The sequence below is a fragment of the Lactuca saligna genome, chromosome 1 (genome assembly GCF_052625555.1).
Source record: "Lactuca saligna cultivar CGN05327 chromosome 1, ASM5262555v1, whole genome shotgun sequence".
Classification (NCBI taxonomy): Eukaryota; Viridiplantae; Streptophyta; class Magnoliopsida; order Asterales; family Asteraceae; genus Lactuca; species Lactuca saligna.
This window is the reverse complement of record NC_136417.1, coordinates 41,267,311-41,278,415: the sequence shown is the minus strand read 5'-3', so window position 1 is coordinate 41,278,415 and position 11,105 is coordinate 41,267,311. Positions and strand designations below refer to the sequence as shown.

Here is an 11,105-nt window from a genome sequence, read left to right as displayed (position 1 = left end):
AGAAATGGACTGGGTGTTGTGAGTAAGAAGGTTTAAGGGTTGTTTGGGTTTGGAGGTACCATCCCTGAGACGGGTGGTCATAGGGTGACTGTTGAATATATATATATATATATATATATATTGATATATTAGATATATATTATGTTTTATTGTAGATATCTTTTATTATTTTGATGTATAAGTGTTTCCATAGTTATAGACCTGATTGTATTGTATATATCCGCTATGGAAACACGTATACATCAAAATAATAAAAGATATCTACAATAAAACATAATATATATCTAATATATATATATATATATATATTTTGACTAATAAATTTAACTCCTTTCATTCTTTCAACTTGTCTCAATCCGATCCAAGGGATTTATATACAGAAAAGAGAACACAATCAACTCTTTTTGGTCTCTCCCCGAAGATCCAGAAACCCTAACCCTAGCCGCTCCAACTGCTAGAAACGATACGAAAGAATGGCGGAGCACTTGGCTTCCATATTTGGTACGGAAAAGGACCGAGTCAACTGTCCTTTCTACTTCAAGATCGGAGCCTGTCGCCATGGAGATCGATGCTCAAGGCTCCACACCAAACCAAGCATCAGCCCTACCCTATTGCTTTCCAATATGTACCAACGCCCCGATATGATCACTCCAGGTGTTGATCCTCAGGGTCAGCCCCTTGATCCTAGCAAAATCCAGGATCACTTCGAGGTTTTCATTCCCCTAATTAAATTCCTCTTATTACTTTGTCGTATATCTTAACGATCTGTCTCTAATTTAGCTTGTACTAGCTTTGTTTGCATATTAAGCTATTCAGATTTGACGTCTGGTTTCATTTTTGCTTAGTATACGTATTTATAGAGATATCACATTCTTACCGACAATAAACACTTCTGAATACGTATTCCATTAGGTCAACCGGTATTGGTGCTTCATTTCATACCGGTATTGGTGATCCTCATCTATCTCATAGAGATTAGTAATTGTTACTAATGTAGTGTTGTAGGGAAGATGACTCTTGTTTGTTTAAATCTTCATTCTAGTGATCCTCATCTAACCTTCAAATCCATGTCTAAAACACAGGATTTTTATGAAGATCTGTTTGAAGAGCTTGGCAAATACGGAGAGATTGAAAGCCTAAACATTTGTGATAATTTGGCTGACCATATGGTATAATCGTTTCCACATTTTCAAATTCATTAACTAATTGCTTATTAAATGCTCACTAAGATGAAGTTTCTTCTCTCTATATAGGTTGGAAATGTGTATGCACAGTTCAGGGAAGAAGAACATGCTGCAGCTGCTCTCCAGAATCTCAGTGGAAGGTTTTATGCAGGTTTAGACATTAATTTCAACTTTACTTTCTTATCAAACAAACTTTTCAAATCATCAAAAATGTTCTCCTTTAAACAAACTAATGATTCGTTTATATCTTCAGGTCGTCCCATTATCGTTGACTTTTCTCCAGTGACAGATTTCCGTGAAGCAACTTGCAGACAATATGAAGAAAACGTATGCAATCGTGGTGGCTATTGCAACTTCATGCATCTAAAAAAGATCAACAAGTATGAATCTTTTCATTTCATTTTACATCTTCCACCACTTTTCATCTTCTTATTTCTATCTTTTTCTCCAGAGATTTGAGGAGGCAGTTATTCGGGAGGCGTAGGAGGAGTCGAAGCAGAAGCCGTAGTCCTCCGAGACACCGGAATCATGATGACCGCCCACAAGGCGGTGGTGGTGGTGGTGGTGGTCGTGGGTATGGGAGAAGAGGTGGTGGTGGTTACTCTGATCACCGGAGCAATGACAGGGGGAGGCGGCCGAGGAGTAGGAGTCCGGGGAGGAGAGGAGGGAGGAGCAGAAGTCCGGGAGGGAAGAGAAACCGGAGTCCGGTTAGGGAAGGGAGTGCTGAAAGAAGGGCAAAGATTGAACAATGGAATAGAGAAAAAGAACAGGCGAAATCTGGAACTAATAATGCTTCGAATGTTAATGAAAATAAGGAAGTTGGTAATAATAATGATGATGGTGGTTTACAAAATGGGGAAAATTACCGTGATGCCCCTCAGCAGAAGCAGCAAGATGATGGAAATTATGATTACTGATTGATCAATGCCGAATTGTCTGGTTTGTTTTCTGTTTCTTGATCTTGGTTTTATACAATTTGTTTTTTTTTTTTTTTGAAAGATAAATGAGAGTTTAAATTGATTTGGGCGAATTAGAGGAGATAAGTAAAAGTATTTTTTAAAAAGAAAAAAAAAAGGAATCCCACTTGGAAGATATGGCTTACTGCCTGCTTTCCATGTGCAGGAGTACAGGTTGACCGGTCAAATCTATTTTCTACTTTTGTTGACCTATAATGGTTTGTGAAGAATGGTAAATTGTTAGAGGATTAGGTTATTGCAGGGGGGTATTGAAGTAATTTTATAAGAAATGTGATCTTACATGATTTACTACTAGTTTTGCAGGTTCAGGGAAGGTGCTTATTTTGTGCAGTTTATCATTATATTTTTATACAGGTCATCTTCATCAATGTTACAGTTGAGGAAGTAAGGTGATCAGAAGTTCATTAATGGTTGATTTGTGAAGAACAGCTGGTGAAGTAGGAAATCTGATGTCAACTTCACTGTTTTTGTTAGGGAAAAGTCAGTTTCACTGTTTTTGTATGTTTTTGTAACGTTTGACAACTTTTTGTTGGTTTTTGGTTTGTACTATGAAAGATTGAGAAGTTCAAATGGAGTTTTCTGTGATATTTCTGATTGAATTTTAGACTTGTTGCCCCCCTTTTTTATGGCTTAAAGTGTTGGTCTGTAGCATTTGGGCTAAGTGTTTAGGGTTTTTGGTATAGAACATAAATGGAATGTTCACCAAAGTGACTACTTTTGGTCGATGAATGTCACAAAATAGCCTTAATGCGTAGATTTTTGAAATTCCATGGTTTTTTCAACTCACTTGTTTTTGTGACTTTTCAGAAATGAACAGTTGAGCACCACTTTGAAAATTCAGTTTACATGTTTATTAAATAAAAAATTTGCAAGTTATTTAAGTTTTAGTATATGTGGACATGTTTGTTATATGAAATGACTATTGGTATCAAAGTCTTTACAAAAAACATGATTTAGTATTTTGATATGTTGAGTTTTTTTAGAGATGGAAAAGGAGAGAAGGATAAATAGCCATATTTTCATCTGCCCAAAAGTGGGCTGGTTGGTAGGGGGAGGAGGACAGACACAGTTCAGGTGTTTGCGATTTGACTACTTGAAACAACTTATTATATATATTATTTTTTAAGCAGCACAATCTAGTGTCAAAAAACTTGATTGAGCTTCAGTGGTAATTAATGTTTCTTCTTAAAAATTGTAGCTATTCTTTAGATAAAAATATCTTTTTTTGTGAATAATACCTTGGTTAGCATCATATGCTTTTAGCTTGATTTTATGTACTCACGTTTGAATAGGGCTATGTTTTATTTGACAACACATACACACCTAAAATCTACGAGCAAATAGCATATATTGTCAAAAACAGATGATTACATTCAACCAAACCAAAACCATTAATCACCATAAAAATGAGTAGATAGAGCATCATCAACATAACTGCCATATCATCAATCAATATTCCAAACAGACAAGATTAAGGATAGAATTGTTTTTTTTCAATACTAAGTACTAACAAACCTCTACTGTTTAAACATCATCATCATCATGATATTCAAAAACTACTACCCTCCTCATCTTCAACAAAATCTTCCATCCTCTCACTCACTTTCCATTCATTTACTTGCACTGTGCTTCGCCTGGTTATGAGACGAAAGAGCACCCTCTGTCTTAAAGTTCCTGCAAACACACACACACACACACATTATAAAACACATACCCTAACATTTACACAACATATAATCCATCAACAGAAAAATCAAAATACCTGTTGCACGATTTGCAAGAATGAGCACCACCATCAGTAGCCGGACTTTTCTGGTTCGACTTGCTTCCGCCAGCTGGCGTCTTAGCAACCGCCTGCTTTGATGGATGAGGTGTCGCTATATGCACGGCTCCACCCTTCTTCCCTTCTGTCAAACAATATTTCAACACAAAGATTTATATAAACTTCAACGTTATCTATATATAAATAATTATATACTATATCATTTATAAAACAAAACAAAAAACTAACCAGTCTTCTGAGGGGTAGCAGCAATCTTTGTTTTCTTCTTGTCAGAAGGGGTCTTGCTTGCAGACTCATTCTGTCTCTTCTTTCCTGATTGTTCCTGAATTATCATTATTAAAACAAACACACAAAAATCAATATTTATATATGCCATGTAATCATTCTTAAATATAAGTTTATATCCAACCTTTTTGGGTGTCTCTTCCTCCTCATCACTGTCTTCTTCATCATCAGAGGAATCCTCATCATCCTGAAAAACAATGCATCAACATTTTATGTTTATATGAAGGCTTCAATGGCAGCTTCTATGCTGTGTATGTATGTATGTATGTATGTATGTATGTACCTCATCATCAGAATCTTCAGAAATTGCATCAGAGTCATCACTGTCATCATCATCATCTGACTCTTTCACATCTTTTTCAGGTTCAACAATCTTCACCTTCTGTTTTCCAGCAGCAGATGACTTCTGTTCTTTCTTAGGAACTACCTCTTTTTTCTCCTCTTTCTTTGCCTCTTGCTTTCCTAAAAACACATAACATTTCTTTCAATTATGTCGAACTATCAGATATTCAAGAAATTAGAAGCAAAACAATCCATTAGTCTATTACCATTAGCCACTGGAAGTGGAAGCTCTTCCTCCTCATCATCCTCAGAAGAAAAATCTTCAGACTCAGTGATCACAGAACACAAAGGGAAAATTGGTCAAGGTATCAACAAAAGACATAAACATTATTAACACAAAAGATTTCAAGTTGGAAAAACAGGTTGGTTGAGAAAAGGATATCCATGGTCATCAGCAGGGTTGTCAGCTTTGTATCCATACAAATAGATGCTGCTGTTTTTTGAGTTGTGTGAGACTTGAAAGTCTTTGTCAAAGACCAAGTCGAATAGCTGTTGTGGAATCTTCTCAGGGATAAGGGTTCCTAGCACAAGTTTTTTTCCATCAATTGTTATGTGCATGCAAACAGATTCCTTTGTTTCCTTCTTTGTTTCACCAAGACAAGCCTGAGTAGCAAGAAATTTAGTTAGTTGTATAATTAATTATGCAAAACGAGAATATTTCCATTGTAGCAAAGTATTTTATACCTGTGAAAGGTGCAAAACCTTGCCTTCACCAATGACTACATCAAATGACTGGCCACATTTGATCTCAGCACCTGTATCAACAGAATAGAATTAAGAAAACTTGGAGAAATGAAATACATGTAACATTAAACAGGAAGGAAAACTAGGGTTATGAAGAACTGACATTAAGACAACCAAACAATATTCGCATCAGAAAGTTGAGGATGCAGATAACAGAGGGTTGATGGATAAACACCACCAACCACAATATTTGAAACATAGCAAGAGCATTATTGCAAAGAGCGCTCCTCTATATAATCTTATAAATCAAATTTATTGTCTCGTTCCAAAGGAGACAGGGTTTGGTAACATGAAGATACATAGAGACATGAACAGAAAATTTAACCGATTCTGATATATGTAACATTGAGAAAAACAGTGTCCTAGCTAGCATTTTAGTTGCTAATAGTCTACGAAAGATATAACAAAACTTCAAATCTAGACCAACACTTGCAAGTCCTCTTTCATAATAAGAAAAGTAAATCTCTTCAAATGAAGACGGATCAAACAACAAAGCTTAAACACATACTGAAACAGCCTCCCATATCCCGAAGGAGCATAGCGTGTTGACAAATTAATACATAAAGCTACATTCTATTTAATATCAGCGAAGAAAAACAGCACAGATAATAAAATTGTAAAAAACATACATATACGAAGCATCTAATCTCGACTTGAAAACATAAACATACAAAGCATGTGCACGAAACCACGAAACGGAAACAGACGAAAACGAAGAACATCAACAAGGTAAATATACTAGAAGATTTGCGTTACTGGAATCATTATCAAAGCCAGAAGATGGTACGAGTTTTCATCGAAAAAAAAAAACTAACGCCATAAATGAATAGCAAAACACAAATAGAGCGTGTACACGTCAAAATATAAACGAAGAGAGGCAGATTCGTTACCCCAAAACTCCATTGATGAAGAGGAAGAGAAAATTTCGTGAGAGAAGGTAGCGGCAGAGAGAAGTGTGTGTGAGCAGAGAAAACGTTAGGGTTTGGAGGAAACGAATACGGAGTTATAAAGGGAGAGCGGGACGGAGGTATGATACGCTATATCGCAGACTACCCTTAAACTTTTCAAAAATAGAACCCGTCACTTTTGCCCGAAAATGTTTTTTTATTTTCTTTTTAACGTTTGAGATAATACATAGATAATATATTTGTTTGTAGTAGAATATGAACAAATTGTGGGAAAAAGGTTAAGTTTATATTAGTTATGCTTGAAAATCAATGTCTAATCATTTTGTAGGTGTTCGATGGCATTTCTATTAAGTATTAAGTATTAACCGACTACAAAAGATTACAAGGATACAAATACAATACATTGTCAGCCATGGGCCGATAACCGGGCTAATCTATGATAGCATTTACTTATATAGGGATGAGAATTTGGTCCGGAACTCAAACCGAATTAGGTCCAAATATGCAATTCGATTCGGGTTTCAGATATCTATATTATACTTATTTGGTTTTCGGGTTACCAAAATAAGAGTTTACTCGGTTCTAAATACCCGACCCAAATAAGGATTCCTCGTCCCCTTTCTCTTATCGACGGAAATCAAAATCGCGATTCACACTTCTGTCATCGTCGTTCAAAATAGAAAAAAAAAAAAAAGAACTCTACCCTCATTCTCTTCGTTTCAAAATCGACCAATCTTTTCTACTATTTCCAAACTTAAAATCACTTCTGGCGATCATTCATCTTGTTTCGGACTTTCAAAAATTGACATTTCCTATTGTATCTAACGAGTCACAAATTCCTACTTTGTCTAGTCATGAAAAACTAGGCTCCAACTCAAGAAACTCAAGTAAGAAATTAATTCACATTATGTTAATCTACTATGTAAATGTTATTCTTTCAATATGTTATGTTAGTCTTTGAATGTTTTACGTTGATGTATAAAAGTACATTGTTATTCTATTATTCGGGTTATAGAATCATAATACGGGTTTTTTCGATTATATTAGACCCTTAATCATCTTGTATATGTTATTCGGATAATAACCGAACCGAACTGATTAATACTCGAACCAAACCAAACGCGTATTGGTTAATCGGTTCGGTTTTCGGTTCATACAATTACCCTTATTCAGTTATTCGGGTTCGGGTCGGGTCGGTCCGGTTCCGGTCTAAATAGCATCAATATATCTATATATGAAACATATATACATATAGACTAACATCCCATCAAACTTTATCAAGTTAATACTGGTTTTGAAGTTTTGGAAAACAAACATAGAGATTATCTTTATTAAGATGTCAACAGATTATCGGATGTCACATAAATGACATGTAACATCCTAAAATTTAGAACCAAAATTTTCATTTTTAATTAAGTAATAATAAAAACCACTAGTCTAAAAACATCAATAGTATCATCACATATCATAACCGAAACCAATACGTCAACAACCAAAACATGTCATAGGAAAAACAATATCAGAGTACAACTCCCAAATATCTCGTAATGCGGATAAATCATAATGTGATGCGTTGCGATCATACCGAATCCTTTCCTTTTGAAGAAGAAGTACATGAAACCAAAATTGAAATCCGTAAGCACGAACCTTAGTGAGTCCCCCCATCATACCACATAATCACATACTGTCAGGCATATCTGGGTGCCCGGCCTACCCTGTTAGGTATATCTGGGTGCTTGACCTACCCTGTCAGGCATATCTAGGTGTTCGACCTACCTTGTCACACATATATGGGTGCTCTACCTACCCTGTCAGACATATTTGGGTGCCCGACCTACCCTCCAGTGTATTTCAACCGGTTATGGGGTCTATTTTACCCTTACCACTACCACATAATAACATAGCATACAAGCACATAAATATCAACATATAGTGGCATACCAAACAATTATTACAAAGACAATCATATATACTATAAACAACTACTAGTAGGACGACATTGGTGCCTTCGAACCACCTATAAAATGAAGGTAACTCACCCCAACTGAGTATGCCGAAATCGTACTCCTCGGATGGCTCGGGACTCTTTTCCCTAAAGTACAACAAATTCCTTAATAAAATATTAGATCCAAATATGACTCCCTTATGGCCCAACTTCTAATTCGATAAATCATTTATCAACCTCTTTCTCCATAATTCATCCTATCAAATTGGTATGGTGAAGGCAACCCAAAAGAACCATGCTACTATCAGATCAAGTACATAGAAATTATAGTTATGGGCTTAGACACCTAATCCAACAGTCTTCCACTTGGATAAGTCTAATAACTATAACTGCCAATGCAACTTCATAATATGATTAGCAATCGTAGCTCTCAAAAGTCGTTATCGAACTCTGACCTAGTCAATGACGCATCCTTTAGATAATGAATCATATAGTCCTCCGTTCTGCAAGATATCATGTGGACAAAGACATGGAACATAATCATTCTCAATGTCCAACTGTTTGTTTCCCGACTTCTGATTTGTTTGACACAGAACTCAATTGAACACATCAATTCAGTCCTGATCGGGCCCGACACATAAGTCAACACAAAATCATCAAGGGGCCCAAGATATCGCTTTCACCCTCTTAGGATAAAAGAAACAGACAAATTTTGACGTATATGCTTGTACCATTTACTCATCAAATCATACACAACAACACGTTTTACAACATCAAGTTACTAATATTGCAGGTGCATATCCTTTTACTTTCATATCGGTTTTTATTTACGTTTTTATTGCTATTGCCTCGCATCCATATGAGTAGTTGTATCTTAGGGATTACACTTCATGTTTATGTTTGGATTAAAAGCCACATGCATACCATGAGTCTTAAGATAGTAGTGTGAGGTCGTCTCCTTATAAAGTGGGTTCTCAAGATGCGGTAGTTGTGACAAGTGTGAATGGAACCGGGGAAGTGTTATGACAGTCTTCAAAGGTCTTACTACTTTATTGTCGATTATTTTTGGGAACACTAATAGTGGTAAGCATTGGTTGACATCAAGATTGATCACTGGATGATACGAAGGATTGGAAATCTTCCGGCCTAATGTGTTGCAAGCTGCTAGTTGAATCAAAGTCGGGGAGAATTCTCCAGAGGTTCAGGAAACAGAAGGAAGTGTGAATTGAGGATGAGTGTGCATTCTCGACATGAAGGAAGAAGGCCAAGTGGCTTATTAGATTGAGGAGTATGTGGGTTGGGAGTTTGGGAAACTTCCCAACATGGGGTCCGCATCTTTTGGTGTTCGAAAGTTGGCTTTGGGGACTAGGTTGAAGAATTTTCCGACAGAAACGCGAATTTATCCAGGATGTTAGGTCGTATGCGTGAACAGCATGGAAAGTGTTGTATGACTGCGGGATAGTTGTAACATTCACTAGCATTCAGACAAGCGTGGAAAGTGATGTAAGACTGTGGGATAGTTGTAGCATTCACTAGCAGCCAGACAGTGTAGAAAATGTTGTAAGATTGTGGGTTAGTCGCAACATTCATTAGCAACCAGATAGCGGAGTGTGGGCGGGGGCCCATATCTCCTAGTTAGCAGAGTGTGGGCGAGGGCCCGTATCTCCTAGACGGCAAAGTATGGGCAAGGCCCGTATCTCCTAGTTAGCATGATCAAACTCATAAATGGATAAGTAGATAGGATTTAAAGTGAAGTTGTACTTGAGTAGCCTTAGATAGGTGAGACCCGGGGGCAAGGTCACTTCGTAGAACGGCTTGGGTAAGTCCCGTGGACGAGGCTCGTGTGATCATAGCAAGGAATGTGAGATGTGGCAGAGACCGTGGGGTCGAGATATAGAATCGGGGATTCCAGGATTCATAGAGCCAATAGTGGCGAGGTGGATAAAGCGGTTCCAGTAACTGGAGTTTTCTTTGGAAGTCGTTGGGAGCGAATGAGAGTGTGTGCACTGGTTTAGTAACCGGGTGGAATCCGGTATTCCAGATAGTGGACAGATAAGTTTGGACCTGGGAGGTCCCGGGTCCTTTGGAAGGTAGATAAGAGGAAGCATGATGTTTATGCAAAAGTAGTGATTTTGAGGGTTCTAGATCGTAGGGTAGCTTGCGCATCAGAAGAGCAAAAACACTTACAGTTGGATTGAATAATATAAGAGTAATTGATTTGACCCTATTGCACAGCTCTCGTATGAGTCTAACCGTTTCAGGGATGAATCTTCTACTCAAAGGATTATCTAAGCCTTCTGCCAAGTATAAGTATTCTACAGCTGGTTATGGATATGGATTTTGTTCCTGATGGTAGCATCAAGATAATCAGGGTGGGAAGTTTTACGGTTGAACAGTTATACGATAAGGTTTTGGCATGCTAGTTTTTGGAGCATAGGCAGTTCGTTAGGGAGACAAACAATTATAGATTTCAGATCTCGGAAAGACAGAAGTAGTCCTCTGAATGACAGTAAGGATAATCTTTCAACAGGTTTAGAACGTTTTGATGGTTGGATTCAGCTGCCTTGGGAAGCCATTGATTGTGCATGATGATAGTGATACTTCTAGGATAGCGAGTGCTAGTGGCGGTGGGAAACACCAGTTGGTCCGAGACATGTAGGAGGGGAGTTGCGGGTGTGATGCATGAGATGCTTGCGTGGTAGGTGACTATACCGTACTTCGAAGACGAAGTCCAGTTTAAGCGGGGTAGAGTTGTAACACTCAGAAAGCAGAAGGCTAGATGGGGAAAAAATCTACAAACAAGAAGTTAAATCGTCGGGTTCAAGGGTGAGAACTCGACGAGTAGGAGCGATGGCCACACATGTTTTTGGAAGACCAACTTGACGAGTCGGAGGGACTGGGTTTGGGAAACCCTAAATCCGGGATTTTGTACCTTAT

General features: G+C 37.5%; 2 protein-coding genes across 4 annotated transcripts; one reads left to right on the top strand and one right to left on the bottom strand.

Annotated features, from left to right (window-relative positions):
- The first annotated feature begins 340 nt into the window (after positions 1–340).
- On the top strand, positions 341–2,760 carry LOC145033874 (splicing factor U2af small subunit B-like). Of its 3 annotated transcripts, none has more exons than XM_078982378.1 (6): positions 341–710; positions 1,083–1,169; positions 1,254–1,335; positions 1,438–1,564; positions 1,636–2,123; positions 2,465–2,760. In XM_078982378.1, the coding sequence occupies exons 1-5, from the start codon at positions 474–476 to the stop codon at positions 2,099–2,101; spliced, it is 999 nt and encodes a 332-aa protein (XP_078838504.1). In that variant the 5' UTR covers positions 341–473; the 3' UTR covers positions 2,102–2,123; positions 2,465–2,760. The 3 variants fall into 3 exon arrangements, with proteins under 3 accessions (XP_078838504.1, XP_078838494.1, XP_078838501.1); XM_078982368.1 differs by having other exon boundaries at positions 2,307–2,760; XM_078982375.1 differs by having other exon boundaries at positions 342–710; positions 2,516–2,760.
- Positions 2,761–3,576: 816 nt separating this feature from the next.
- Positions 3,577–6,341, bottom strand: LOC145033865 (histone deacetylase HDT1-like). Its single transcript, XM_078982361.1, has 9 exons — positions 6,206–6,341; positions 5,256–5,326; positions 4,954–5,174; positions 4,778–4,842; positions 4,513–4,691; positions 4,354–4,416; positions 4,173–4,266; positions 3,924–4,068; positions 3,577–3,835 (listed from the first exon to the last, which is right to left on the bottom strand). Exons 1-9 carry the CDS (start codon positions 6,216–6,218, stop codon positions 3,772–3,774), a joined length of 915 nt encoding a protein of 304 aa, XP_078838487.1. The 5' UTR covers positions 6,219–6,341; the 3' UTR covers positions 3,577–3,771.
- Positions 6,342–11,105: the final 4,764 nt, after the last annotated feature.

Coding starts and splice junctions, on each gene's coding strand:
- LOC145033874 (XM_078982378.1), top strand. CDS start 474: ATGGCGGAGCACTTGGCTTCCATATTTGGTACGGAAAAGGACCGAGTC. Junction 1,170..1,253: donor ATAATTTGGCTGACCATATG/GTATAATCGTTT, acceptor CTCTCTATATAG/GTTGGAAATGTGTATGCACA. Junction 1,336..1,437: donor CAGTGGAAGGTTTTATGCAG/GTTTAGACATTA, acceptor TTATATCTTCAG/GTCGTCCCATTATCGTTGAC.
- LOC145033865 (XM_078982361.1), bottom strand. Junction 4,843..4,953: donor AACCCTGCTGATGACCATGG/ATATCCTTTTCT, acceptor TTCTGTGATCAC/TGAGTCTGAAGATTTTTCTT. Junction 3,836..3,923: donor TCTTGCAAATCGTGCAACAG/GTATTTTGATTT, acceptor GTGTGTTTGCAG/GAACTTTAAGACAGAGGGTG.